This window comes from Larus michahellis, chromosome 3, assembly GCF_964199755.1.
Source record: "Larus michahellis chromosome 3, bLarMic1.1, whole genome shotgun sequence".
NCBI lineage: Eukaryota > Metazoa > Chordata > Aves > Charadriiformes > Laridae > Larus > Larus michahellis.
The window spans coordinates 23,934,340-23,949,480 of record NC_133898.1 but is presented as its reverse complement, the minus strand read 5'-3'; the positions used below and the strand labels follow the sequence as shown (position 1 = coordinate 23,949,480).

General features: G+C 41.9%; 1 protein-coding gene across 20 annotated transcripts in view; it reads right to left on the bottom strand.

The window, feature by feature from the left end:
- EHBP1 (EH domain binding protein 1) overlaps positions 1 to 15,141 on the bottom strand; it is a 229,740-nt gene that overhangs the window by 176,980 nt on the left and 37,619 nt on the right. For all 20 annotated transcript variants that reach the window (XM_074579200.1, XM_074579202.1, XM_074579203.1 and 17 more), the window contains exon 4: positions 8,177 to 8,272. In XM_074579200.1, the coding sequence (XP_074435301.1) occupies positions 8,177 to 8,272 (96 nt within the window). The remainder of the gene's footprint in view (positions 1 to 8,176; positions 8,273 to 15,141) is intronic.

Below are 15,141 nucleotides of genomic sequence, written 5' to 3'. Positions count from 1 at the left end.
TAGATACATACAAAATTATACTGCATGTTCCAATTAATGTACTTGTAAATATCAGATTATGTAATTATATATCCATCACATTAATCAGGTTTGTGGAATTCTGCATTATGTAAATAAAGTGCACGATAACTGCTGGCTTGCTCTACCCTACATAAATTCTAAAGATATCATTTTCTGTAATCCAGCTATTAAATACTTATAATTTTCAAGAGTTAACCTGGGGCAATTACCTTTTTGTTTAATTGCTTCCTTTGATACAGCATAAAATGACATAATGAGATTTAATGGGATCATTAATCACTTTATGTTTTAATAAGCTCCTCCATAACAAGTGTCTAAACTCTTAAATACTTCATCCTGCTCAATTTTTTTCGTAACTCCCCCAAAAGCTATTAATGCAAGCTTGCGGGTTTACCTAAAAGTGCTTGCAAACTCAGGGCCCCATATTTTATCCCATGTAGCAAATAAAACAATCATTATTTTGTTCATGCAAAGCAATAATCTATAAAGAAAACCAAAGCTCTTCTATAATGCCAACAGAGTTAATTCACACCTCTGAAGGCTACAGAATCAGGTGCTCTGGTGAGTATTTCTGATAATCTGCTGGAGCGAAATAATACTGTATAATGAAAAGACGTCTTAATATTCAACATTTTAGTATGCTTTTGAAAATGAGTTGTGAACTCCTTTGAAAAATAAACACAAATGTATTACCCCCAGACTCCCTACCAATTCCCCAGAATAAAAAATAACAAATAAAAGATTCAAGGACTTCTCTAATGAAGAGCCTTACCAAAAGTTTGGAGAGTATGAAATATGCTAATAATATATGGACACTTTGCATATGTGTAAGATATCTCAGATTTAAAGACAAATCTGGATATTTTATTTTTTTAAAAAGCCATGTTTCTTTTTAGTCTTTAAATGCCTCTAGAAACAGAAAACCCTGAATAAGCTTATACACATAAACCTCAGCATTTCTTTGCAACAGATAGGAAAGTGGCTTCACTCGTCTTACTAAAATGCTTTTATTAGAAGCCCCGGGGAGCAGCAGGCACAGTCCTATTGCAGCTAACTAACAACTGCATTACCTGTCAGCAGCAACAGATACTTGTATGATTACAACAGTTTCTATTGCAACCACCGTTTCACCCTTTGGGCTAACATTTCCATGAGCGGTCTCCATAAAAAGTGATGTTTCTATAAATCCGGCTAATCTTGCATCTTATCTTAGATTTGAAGAGGGTAAATATCAGTAAAAAGCCATAACAACACATACGTCCCTCCCTGGCTAACCTATATTCTCCGTTAATTTCCTACGTAAAACTCATGCAATGAATTTAGCAAACTATTACTTGAGGACTATGCAATTGACTACTCTTTTAGAGAAAAAAAAATGCCATTGCCAAGAATAACAACCCTAGGAGTAACGGTTATTTTCACTGTATGAAAACCCTCCCTGAAAACACTGCACACAAAACCTCACCTCACCTGCAAGCAGATACAAGTAATCACTGAAAACACGCAGCTGGAAACACCTAAAGACAAGATATAAACAGGCCTCCTTCCTGACAGCAAACGATAATGAAAATTACCTGAAAAGCTCAAGGAAAAAAAAAAAAAAAAAAATGTCTCCGGTATTTTTCTCAGCCTGAAACTGCCTCATACCTTGCTGGAACACGAAGGCAGCTGGCGAGAGCTGTTTTTTTGACAATGCTCATTTTTTTTACCAACATACCACAGATGCAGAACTACACTCCATCCAACATTCATTATGGTTTTACCTTGAATTGAAAACTGTTAGTATTTGGGCAAATGGATTTAACAGCTTGTTGTTCCTCCTCATTTTACTGTTTAAAAAAAATCAAGAGATCGGCCCCATTTTCCTGTTTCTCTTTCCTTATGCATTCACCTCTCAGTATGACACTCCTTTTCAGTATCTTCAGCCAAGTTTTAGAGCTGCCTTTTTTTTTCCCCCTACGCTTTTTCTTTTCTTTTTTCTTTTCTGGTAAGGCGACTTTGGTGTTCAAAAGTAACGCTCAAGTGAATAGTGGGGAACTGTGCAAAGGACAGGATATCATCTTATGGTTCTCCTACAGTCAGACCCTCAGATAATAATTTCTTGAACTCTCCTCTCAAGGTCAGTACAGCACTTTCATCCACCAGTGAAAACCTGCCTAGCCCATCTCACATTTTCCCAGTAACTCTGTTAACTACTTCCCTAGAGATAGGCTGGCCCTCAACAAGCTCAGTCCTACAAGCTTTTCTTCGCAATCCCACCCACCAGCTTCTTTCTGTGACCCCACTGTGCCCATCCACATGCCAATTACCAAAAACCAGACAACTCGTCTGGGGTTGGACAAGGGAAGAGCAACAAGGAATGTGTCTGTCACGTTTTTCTGTTCTCTGTCGATCAACCTATCATCGGCCCATCCAACAAGGTGCTTTGTCAAGGACTAGATCCATTCTGCAGTGTATAAGGTGGCTTCAGAAGACCGAAGGTAACCCTTCTCCAGTAAGTTAATTATCTTCAGAGTTATTTCTGTATCTCTCCTAATAGAATCATAAAGTCATTTTGATTGAAAAAGACCTTTAAGATCATAAAACCCAACCGTTAACCTAGCCCTGCCAAATTACCACTAAACCATGTCCCTCAGCACCACATCTACCCATCTTTTAAATACCTCCAGGGATGGTGACTCAACAGCTTCGCTGGGCAGCCTGTTCCAATACTTGATAACCACCCTTTTGGTGAAGATATTTTTCCTAATATCCAATCTAAACCTCCCCTGGCACAGCTTCAGGCTGTTTCTTCTTGTTCTATTGCTTGTTACCTGGGAGAAGAGACCAACCCCCACCTTGCTACAACCTCCAAATAGAAGGGAAAGAAAGATGTCAGCAAACAAGAGACTGCTCCTTCCCCTCAGCAGCAGCAAGAGCGGGTGGGGAAGATCTTCAGACTGTTAGTCCCTTCCTCCCCTGTGCCTCTTCCCTAAGCTTTCCTGGCTTTTGAAGCTTGCCTTTCAATTAGATCACTTCATACCAGCCTTAATCTTCGGTCTTTCTTCTTGGGGAATAGCTACTTAAGGACTGTCATATTGAATCAGATCAAACGATGACAAGGTTTGTGATCTTCCTCTGCCAGTGACCTACAGCAGATGCTCTGGGTACTCCAGCATCTGTCCTCCGCTTTTGTACTTGGCTGTCTGAAGCTGCAGAAGACTCAAAATTTGACCCAATTCTTGTCGCTTTCAGTACTGCTTACAGAGGTCTAATTAGTCTAGAAAATCATACACAACTCTGGTCAGCTTTTGTTGAGCTCCCAGAAAGCAGGGAGCTCTCAGCAGAGCGGCAGAACTGTCCCTGCACATCACCACAACAAGCTCACGCCAGCTCACACTTTCCCCTACAGCCTCTGGACTAGAACGGCAACAAGGATTGACATGTATCTGTTTTTAAAATGTATTTTTTACAATTAGTCCCCACACTAACCCTGGATATTTATTTATTTAGTGTGCAAGCATGCTCACTTCCTTGAGTGTCTGATTTTTGTATCACAAAGACACACAACATATTGTCTCGCCTACAGGGCTGTTTTTTTCCTCCTATGGAATATCCTCCACAGTGTCCAGCCAAGCCACTGGTCTCTCCTAAACTGAAACAAGTACGTTCTGAGCCTGGATTTGTTCTTTGCTTCTGAGAAATGGCTTTATCAAAGGAGTTTGGGGTTGTTTTGTTTTCCTTCCTCGAGACAATGTACTGGCTCTGCAGCAGTGCTCCTGCTAGCGAATGGCCAGTTACTGCACAATAATCAAAGCAAACGATTGACTCGGGCTTTCAAGAAAGATGATATGGGATTTATTCTGAGAGATATTTAGGGACACGCATACTTTCAACAATATAAGCCTCCTTTTATCATCTATTTTATTCTTTTACTCATAACTATTTTTTGTGTGTGCACAGAAGGCTACGCCTATAAAAAATGTCTTTTTTTTCAAACTTTGGAATGAAGAGCTGATGATCTTCCCTGTTGTTGCAATAGTACACTGGTGTGATAAACCATGTATATTACTGACAAAACAGGTGGGTTTTGTAATGCAGTGAAGCAAAGTCCATGCTTACTCCAGAAGAACAAATATTTTTGCTTGGAACGTTCACTTTGCTTTTAAGCTAGAAAATAACAATGTTGCAATTGATTGTAATTGAACAATTGATGTTCACTTAGCTTTGCTAAAAGCAGGTGGCTTGCTTGGCAGTGAAAATTTCTCATTTAAAAATCTCTCTCAGTTGATACAGGTATGTATTTGTACATAAAATCACGGAAAAGTATACAAGCTTTCATATAGGAGGGTTAAACCTTGCTAATGCAGGAACTCTAAAAATGAACTTCTGGAGTGCGACCATGGAAACAATGAAAAAATGGGAATTCAGCTAGCTTTTCTGGCATTTGTGGATCTTTCCATGAAAGCACTACAAATCACGGACTTAAAATGCACAATAGGGTTATTGTTCCACAATGTTTCTTTCTCCCCATTTGGGTTGAAAAACCCGAGGCATAACCAAACACCAACGTAGACTATGGCAAAGGAAGAAGTTAAACTTTCAGAACAGACGTAACTTTAAAAATTAATTTAAAAATTAACTTTAGCCGGCTGGATGGGAAGGAGCTAGAGTTAGTCAAGGGAAGCTGAATCAATATAGCCTTTTGATGCTTTTCCCCACATGACTTCAGAGCATTATGAAATTTTACCAGCAGCCCAGAATTTTGTGAAATGAAACAAAAATTTTTTACTTATTTGAAATGGAAGTTTTATAAATGAAGGTTATAGTCTCTTCAATACTCAGCTCTGCTTGTCTAAGAATTACAAATGTATTGTTGGAAACAAGCTCACACCCAAAATAGGGATGTGCCGATAATGCAAAATATCTCGTCTGTTGACTGATCACAGGCACTTTGCTAGCCAGCTCTCAAGTGTCCACGGGTGACTACTGAAGAGGATATTCTTAACATTCTCATCAGCACTTGAAACCTCAACTTATCTCCTAATCCTACCAGCAACACATTTCAACAGCCACTTACGAATGTACAGCCACTACGGTGGGAATCATTTCCCTAAACACGTAGCTGTCTGTTCTGGAGTCGGCTCTTTCCCTTCCCCACACTTCTATTTCAAACAGCACCACTGCCCTAATTTGTTATCTGTGATTGCTACAAAGCCCTGTCGGAGCAACCTGCTCCCATCAGTGGGCTCTGCCAGCGTGGATGTGGAGCTAGCAGCTTCCCTTAGCTTCTCGGGTTGTAATGAAAGAGGACAACTACTGTTTGTTAAACAACATGGCCACGCGAAGTGTACTTACTGCAAAGTGCCAAACATTCAGCAGTTACTCTCCTTCACAGGGGAGTGGCTCCCAAAGGGACTTTAGAGAAATGTAGGGTACTGCACCTAAAGAGGAATAACCCCATGCTCCGGTACAGGTTAGGGGTTGACCTGCTGGAAAGCAGCTCTGCAGACGGGGACGTGGGAGTCCTGGTGGACAAGTTGCCCAGGAGCCAGCAATGTGCCCCTGTGGCCAAGAAGGCAAATGGTCTCCTGAGGTGCATTAAGACTGAGAGGGGATCTCATCAATGCTTATCACTATCTAAAGGACAGGTGTCAAGAGTCTGGGGCCAGATTCTTTTCAGTGGTGGCCAGCAACAGGACAAGGGGCAACTGGCACAAACTGGAACATGGGAGATTCCATCTGAACATGAGGAAAAACCTTCTTTACTTTGAGAGTGCCAGAGCACTGGAAGACACTGCCCAGAGAGGTTGTGGAGTCTCCTTCTCTGAAGCAATTCAAAACCCACCTGGATGCGTTACTGTCCAACCTGCTCTAGCTGAACCTGCTTTGGCAAGAGGTTGGACTAGATGATCTCCAAAGGTCCCTTCCATCCCCTACCATTCTGTGATTCTGTGACTTTCACAGCACTGCAAGATGAGCCATCTCCTTTTCTGAGCTTTGCTGCTTTCACTGTTTTCGCCTCCCTCCTTCCAGAGGAAGGGATGATATAAATACCTGACTTGAAAGTTAGCTCCCTCAAAGGCTGCTGCAGTGTGCTATTACATACTTCCCTTCCCACTACTTACCGCTGACCAGCCAATGCATCAGCTGTACGAAAAAATAACGAGTTCTTTTTCACCATCTTTGCTCAGAACATACCAGCGACAGAAATGTCAGCTTTCTGGGTGCTAGGACATATCCCATGCTGCAGCTGAAGTGCCACTGTAGCACTGAGCCACCAGAGCCATCAGAGGATTGGGCACACCATATTCTGCCTGCAATCACGTACCACTTGCAGCTCATCCATCCAGGCAGGCTGCTGGTCTCGCACAGATATAGCGCTCCTGCCGCATCCCTCAGCTTGCTCAAAAGCACTACTCTGTACCACACCTGCATATTCTTACAGAGAAAAAGGTGGTTTGGGACAGAGGATCAATTGGAGCAGATTCACATAAAAGGAGGAGGCAGCCCAGTGAACAGATCTACCTGCAGAGTCACAGTGCCAGGTAAAATTAAGGCTGTAGTAATACCCAACACCAGCTCCAGAGGCCCCTCTCTCCCTGGTCCTAGCCCTCACACTCCCTTTCAGTGGCACAGCTGCAAGTTTGTTGTGCTGAACTACAAAATATAGCCCTGAAGTGGTGCAGGAAGGAATAAAAAGGTAGTGCAGGCTGGCAGGAGAAGGCTGGGAGATGCTTTTACTCCAAAGCCACAGCATCACAAAGCTGCACCCAAAAGACACTTAATTTCTCATTCTTCATGTAACATGTTATTGCATACACAATCAAGAATTCTGTACATTTCTGCTCCGCTTTAAATGTTAAAAATATTAAGTAACATTTACTGTGTTACATAATCATATTCAGATTATACAGACACACAGCACAGTCTGTGTGGTTCAATGGTGTTAAACTTCTTAATCCAAGCAGAGGCCCTTGAAGCATGCAAAGGCAAACAATTTTTGCTAGTGAACTTTTGAACCTCAGTTGAAGACTATGTGTCTGCTAAGAAGAGGGACAAATTTATGATAGTTAGCATTGCCGGCAACTTGGGAAGTTTCTGTTCACTGACGATCCCAATAACAAAAAAAAAAAAAAAAAAAAAAAAAAAAAAAAAAAAAGGAGAGAGACCCCCTAACCCCCTTTTTAGGCTTAATGAACCAAGTAATAAATTCACATTCTAAGGCTAACCAGAAGCCGCTTCTAAGCAGTTACTCAGGGAAGTCCCCAAGACAAAGAAATACAAAAATGACTAATTAGAAAAAAGTATCTTACTGTTGCCCTAAACTGTAAAGGGAGCAACTATAAGTAAGAACAACCAGAGTGTAGCTGGAGACACCATAGTAAAGAACAAGAAAGAACTAATGGAATGAAAATCCCAGAAATCTGCAGCCTCCCGGGCAGCCTCCTACACTGTCACACGTGCAAAGCTCCATTGTTTATCTTTATGCAGAAGGAGCTTTGCCCAATCATATTTGGGAAATAAATTCTAGCATAACCATCAATTTCTCCTCCTGCTTCGCAGCCACACAAATAAGCTGCTTCTTTCACAGAACAAGTTCCTAAAAAAAAAAAATCCCCTGTAAAAATCTTATAATTCTCTGCACTACTCAAATACTCCACGCCCACTCCTATGATTGCAATCACATAAGTGCTGCGATGTTTGTGTGGCATACTAAATACTGTGAAATTAAGAGCTGGATTCTGTTTGGTAGTCAATAGCGTACGAAATAGGGTCACTGCAACTGAACAAGGAAGTCTAGAAATGGCTGTGTTTTGACAACTTCTGGCTTACAGTATTTAAAGAAAACCAGACTATAACCCATGCAAAGCCCTTACACATGTACTACGTGCACAGTTATAGATGTACTAAATTCTATGCCAATGACTCGCCACAATCAGCTCAATGGGATATTTCAGTGTGTTAACTGAACTACAAAAGTAAGCTTTGGCAGGGAACAGCCCATCCTTCTCTCCCACATTTAAGCTGGGGACATGAGGTTGTGCAGTTAACGATTTAAATCCAGCAAGATTAGGCCTTGTGATTATAATCTGACGTTTCCAACCAGAATTTTTCATATGCTGTTTATGAAAGATTATGCCTTAAAAAAAAAAACAAACAAAACGCAACATACCTTAAAGAGCGTGACAGTAATCTCAACGTTTTCAGGAACAGGCCATACCACCACCCCGCGGTATGGGTTCTTGATTCCAGGCTGCCAGCTATGAGCCTAAAGGAAGAAAAGAAACAGTTGTCTTAAATCCATTATAGAAGTGCTGACTAGTCCCACAGGACCCAGAGCATGTAGGTAGAACTAACATGTCACTGACTCCAGAAAGGCTGCGTTCTTAAACCTGTAATTCTACTGAACACTAGAAAGAGCATCAGTAAGAATGAGAGTAAGGAAACTCAGAACGACTAGCAGGCAGTTTTTTCCACTGAACTAAAGCTGTTCCTTAGAAGGTCCTAAACTATGGGGTTTTTAAGTACATACATAGCACAGGTCAGGACACTCAGAGCCTTGCAAAAATCAAGGCCGTAACGCCAGAGCTTTTGTAGCAAGCTGAGCTTTGTTTGTATCCAGATGAAGGAATGCTTTTACTTAAAGAACACTTGATGAGTACAGCACATAGTACAGGCTTAACCATGTTTAGACCTCAACAGAGAAAAAAAGGCATTTTTATTTAAGGAAAAAACCCCACACAAAACAACAATTTATCATACAGATTAAATGCTACTAAAACATTTAAATTCTTAAGAATTCACATCGTGGGGTATCTACAGCTAGAAAAGAAATGATAAAAACACACTAAAACAGACTGAGAACTTGTCCACCTTTGAGTATCAATTTGGATTGATGTATGGATTTATATTTTAATAGCTAGTCCTGAAAAACATTGTGTGTGAGCATTTGTGTTTCAGAATAAGTATGGTTTTTTTACAAGCTCAACTTAATCCATTTTGTGATGCTGTAAGACAAACATGGGAGGGATGCTGATGCATGAGTGACTGCTGAGCAGCATGGAGGTCATAAAGATCTGTGGAAGTTCTATCAGGAAAAAATGTACAATCTATTTACTGTTATCTGAAGCCCATTAACTGGGCTTTTTTTCTTTTTTTAATTGTAGAACATCACTTATTGCAGTTTTGTACTCCTTCCAACACTCAGAACTTCCGATGAAGAAATTTTTTCTATAATAAGGTTAGTAGGACTTGTGTCTCAGGTTCTCAGGTATCCTAAGGTAACCTGGGCAACTTTAAACATGACTGTGCTATACCAAAGTGGAAAAGACAAAGACGGTGAAACAGTCCCATTCAATCACGTAGAGGCAATAACTCTGCCGCTCCGTACTGTAAGCAGTGTGTACTCCAGATGCCAGGTTCATACCTGACAGCCCCATCACACATGCCCGCTGCTTCATGAGCCCTCTCGCATTCACCTGGGCTTTCGCCAGAGCCCGCCGTAGCAGTAAACTTGCTCTTATCCTAATCCCTCAATCCTCACAAAGCAGAGGTCTGCAGATTAACTACAGGTGACAATAGCTGCTCAGGCAGCAGGGGCAAGGAGAGGAAGGACGAAGGGAGAGGCAGACAAACTGGGAAGAGATGTGAAGCTGAGAAACGGGAAAGCTGCTGGCAGAATCCAGCCTGAGCAGCCACCAGAGAAGAGCCCTACCTGCCTCTGCATCTACATACACACAGCACACACATTTCCATCCCGTTATTTTTATTTTCTTGCTGAACACTGCCAGCTCTCCTGTGGTTTTGTCACAGGTTTTTGGTTTTTCCACCTTTGGTGTTCTGCTTAAAACCCCAGCTTCCAAAGAAGCCTAATTAGGTTGGAAGTTTCAGTAAGTTTCTATGTTTTTTACTTGCAGAATAAACTTAAGTGACATGTCTTGGGGCATCTGAAAGAAGGAATTGAAAAAATTAAAATTAAAAAAATTAAAAATTAAAAAAAAAAGGAGTAACTTGAAAGAATCCAATTTCTACTATTTTTATTTCCACGAATTTCAACCTGATCTCATTACTCCAAGGCAAGTCTGGATGAATTTCTGTATAACTGCGCAAACAATGCTGTTTATAGCTTTACTCCATGAGTGTATTTTATACGAAAAAGATGTTTTGTGAGCAGCAAAACGCTGCACTGTAGCTGCACTCCCACCACCGCCACCCGAGCTCCAGCTCCGTGTGTCTCCCTTCCACGGGACCCACAGGCCCCCCCATCATTCTCAACTTGTCTGATGGGGATATTCACCATGCACGAGGCAGTGATCCAGCACCAGGCACATGCTCACCTACCAGCTAGCCTGTCCTCCTGTAGCATCTTGTAGGATAAATCAACTTCTCCTCCATAGGGGCACTCCACCCTCTTTCCAGATACCAATTTTCACAAAACTAGTAAGAGCTCATGGCGTGTCTGGAACCTGCACTTTCCTGCTGGTTTTGGCCAATGCTGACAATTATCTCAAACTTTCAATGTCCAAGGTCCAGGCACTGACAGCCTGCTCAGCTGAGGAGCACTTGCTTCTATTTATAAAACAAACTAGAAAATGAGCATTCACTGGAGCAGGCAAAGCTTTACTTCAAGCCCTTTATCAGCACTGCCTCCCACCAGGAGAGTTAGAGACACACAATAAACACACACACGGATATATATGATTTTCTGTCACTGTGACAGGCATGTCACGGAAAGCAACAACCAGGAGACAAGCCCTAGCTAATGAGCTTTTAAAGCAAAGCTGTTTCTGTGATCAGCTGAATGTTATTAAATCCTCCTTTGACTTTGAAAAATAAACACTGTACCACACAAACAGCATGACAGAAAAAGATAACATCAAAACTACATCTGGGTTGCTGGGAAGGAAAAAGGGAAAGGGGAAAGCAAAAACACAGAGGAAGGGCTAACAATGACGATAATTTAAAATTAACACAGGGGGTGTTATTCTAACGCAATATTTCTCATGTCAGGGACCTCTGTGTTGCAGTTCCTTGAAGTTACATCTGGCCTGTATCAAAAAAACCTTTTCAACTCCCAAATTACAAGCCTTGACTTTGATATGTGAGGTGGATCAGGCCACCTCTGAGCAGCAGAATTGCCAACACTTCCAGATGGGTGATTGCTGCCAGGGCTCAGCCGAGGCAAGGCGCTGCATCTGCACAGTTCATTCCCACCCTAATCTTCACTTCTAACTCAATTTCCCACTGGGTTGTGCCTCTAGACCCATTTTTTCCTCATCTCCTACTAGTCTTCACTAGCCATCTCCCCTTGTCTCTGAAGCAAAGGCGAGAGGAGCAGCCGAGCAGAAGTGCCCGCTGCCACAGGTGCCTCACCCACAGCCCTCCCCCTCCACGGACTCGTCTCCTAAATCCGAGGGATGAGAGCTGTGGCCTGTCAAGAGAAGCAGAAACGCTCTGTTGCATTTCAAGGAGAAACTTAACTCCTTCCTTTTTCTGCCAGTGGAAAAAGAGAGGAGACAACGTAGCGTGAAAGCTCTTTTAAATCAGGAAACAGGAGCTACAGGAGGGGTTGCTGAAATACCCTATAAATAGAGTAGGGCTGTGAATGACATTGTCCAACCCACGGCATTGCTCTGGCACAAACCCAATGACTGTTAAGAAGAAGAAAGCTGTTTAAGAAAGGACGTGGAGGTGAGCTTACGGACTTGCATGAGCGCTTCAGGCTACCCAGTTTTGAGATCCTTCACCAGTTTTCTCTCTAAAACAATCCAGACAGCCTGCTTTGCAATCTACTGCTCGCAATGTTGCGACCATCACAACGGTTCTGCTGTGCTTGAAGTGGAAAGACAGTCTTGATACCTCTGCAGTTTTGGCCTCTGGTTCCAATGAGAAGGAAAGAATCTTTAAACACAGGTCGAAATCAGCAACTTAGAGGGACAGATAATTAAAATATACAGCGCTCCATATGATAATGCACATACAACACACCAAAGGACTTACAAACTGTACTCAAAATTAGTGAAAATACTGAATCAAGCAGCCTTCAATAGTCAATAATTTCAAGCACAAAGAGAGTGCTGTTGATGTTTGGGCAAATTCTCAACATTTAGTAACACTTAAGCTATTATCAGCAAGGTACAGTCTCTCCACTCTTGGTAAGTGTCCACTTTTTGATTATGTGAAAACAGTGGGGTCTCACACACCTCTCACCTCTCACCTCATGCACAGGCTAGACAAACTCAAGTCTTGTTCTCCAGTAGTTTCTGCTGGGGAGCAGAGTGGGCTTAATCATAAAAGTTACGACTCCCGGCTTCGATGAAACTCTCCTACCAAATGGTGAAACGACACAGAAGTCTATAAAGCAGCTCTATCTAGTTCAACATATGGCAATACATTGATTGAATAATGGAAGATGAGACCAGCTCACCAGAGGGCTGCCTTTGCTACATCACCTTTCCTTATAATTACCCACCAGGGGCTGACCTTGACCATATGAAACTGCCTCCCACTCTGCAGGCAGACTCGGACGACAGCAATTAACAGAGGTGCTGGAGAAGATGATGACATTGCACAGCTTTCCAAAATACGAATGCACTCTGTGAAACTTGGAACAAATCAGGTAATTTTATAAACACTGTTATTTTTGAAGCTTTCCTCCAATCTAAAAAACAGTTACTATCAATTCTCTGTAATATAAGACAGCGTATAAACTTTTATAAATCCAGTGTCATTCTCCTATAGGGAGGAGGGGGAGGTAGCAAAACCAAAAAAACCTACCAAACCTATAACAGAAATTTGTAGCCAGTTCTTGAGTGGGGACGCACCAAACAACAAAACATGAGAGAGACTGAATATAAACCTTCCCTTACAGTCAATGCTTAGCTGTCTAGGTTATAGAATATAAACAGAACAATCTTTTAAATCTGAATAAAAAAAGATAAAGTTGAAGACAGCCCCAAATCAGGAATTTTGGTTTTAAACATGAAGTTAATGAATGCCACCACCAGCCATCATGAACAAGACAAGGCAGATGCAGGCAAATCAGCTAATTAGAGTACATTATGGAAGCCATTTCCCCAGCCCCTGTATGTAGGGGATTTCATGACCTGGCACATAAGCCATTCCTATCATGACCAACTCTGCTTACTGCTGCTTCCATTCTTCCTTGTCTCTACAAAAATGTCTCCTGACCCTTCAAAAACAAAATATTACATTATTTCAAGAGTCTCCCCCTCCAGACACTTTATGTTGCCCATCTGCTTTCTCCTTTCTTCACTACCACCTCGCCTCATCCTGCCCCACTTGTGCAGGATAATCGCAAGTTACTTTCCTGTAAGATCCTAGAGATGATCATAATATTTTAAGCCTGCTGCAAATTATGGAACAGTTTATATTTATGAATCAAAAATATGTTCCTATAGCCAAGCCCTCAATATTGTTTTTTAAAAGTGAAAGTCAGAACCAGACCTACCGCTGTTCCTCACCTGCAGCCCCAGGAGTGGCTTTATTGTGAGCCAGAGAGTTGCTGCTTTTCTTTGCCTGATAAAATTTTTGCCAACTGCCTATGATCAGAGCAGCTCTGCTACTTGTCTCTGTGACAGGCTGTTCAGCGCACAAGAGCCAAGCAGGAACTCGACTGGCTCCAAGAGTGCTTAGGGCAGCTCAGCTTGTAAGGATAGTCCCTCTTCTTCACTGTTATCCAGGCAGAACACTCAGACAGGATGAGAAAAAAATCATCATTAATAACTCAAAAAGGAGGAGCTGACATTAAGCAGCCAGATCCTTCATCTGGTGCCTCCATGCCAGCAGCATGGCGAGTGAAGACCAAGCATAGCTCCCATTTGCTCTATGTGATGAATGCCACCAGAGCCATACATCATCTGGGGACAGCCAGAGGTCAGTAGGATCCAGCTGCTAACGGACCCACTGGAAAAGGAATGGAATGGGAAAAGCTGCCGATCCCCCCACACCAAAGGAAACCTCAGCTGGCAGTTTGTGGATGGGTGCTTCTTCTTCTGTACCATAGCTCAGTATCACAAAGGGAGGAGACAAATTAAAGAGTGTACTCCAGGCTACAGCTTGCATCCCCATGATCATCTTGAAATCCTTGTGCTCGGCCCTCCAGTTAAAGAGGCTGGGCACCAGAACAACGCTCCCATCACACTCCCGCCCTGGGATGCAGTCCAAAAAACCCCAGCACATACCAAAGAAGAAAGTTCAAAGCCCTGGAAACGTCAGGCAGCCTTCGTTCAAGCCATCGCTGTCAGTGTTCATTGAGAGTAGATGAGGAAACTATCAGATTCCCACAGGTCCTCCCATGAATGTCTTCAATTTATCAGCACGCAGATGGGTTACAACTGTAATTATGCATCCATGTATTACTGCTAAAAAGCTACAGAAAGACTGCTAAGCTTGGAAAATGAGCAAAATCTTGTCTTCACTAGGAAACAGATTCTCTAGAACTGGGCTAGCTGTTCAAACTTAATTTCACACATACGCATTCACGACATACACTTTAAATACATGATTCATGCTATTTCTTTCACCAAATCTTGTCTTATTCACTGCCCACAACAGATGATGCTCAGATAAAGAGCCTCTTTTCCTTCTCATCAAGGAGTTTCTGGCCTTATCTATTTGGCTTCTTATTAAAAAATATTAAAAAATAACTGAACACAGATTTATTTTCGTCATAGTTTTCTGGGACATCCAGAACGTTACCAAAATTTAACTTTATGGGATTCCTGGAAAAAAGAAGGGTATTGTGTTCCTCAATTTACAAGCACCAAAAGAATAGCCAGTTTCCACTAATTTTGCATGGTCTGCTTAAATCATCTAGGACCTTACTTTATAGGGATTAAGCATGAAACAACCTTTTGCTTTGTCTTCCAAAGCAAACTTTTTTTCACTTCAAGTGCAACAATGGCCGTTCAACACTGCTGCAAGTCAAGTCCCCATGCCCCAGACACTCACTAAATGGAAAGATACCTCAAATCTCGCTTCAATACTCTATCTAGCCTCAGTCAGGAACTTTGTAGATGAGGATGGGAGATCCCCAAGGCAGCATCTAACCACGTAACAGTGAGGCAGGCTTTTCTGTTCATGTCCCATACGTTCTTTTAACAAACACCCTCCAAC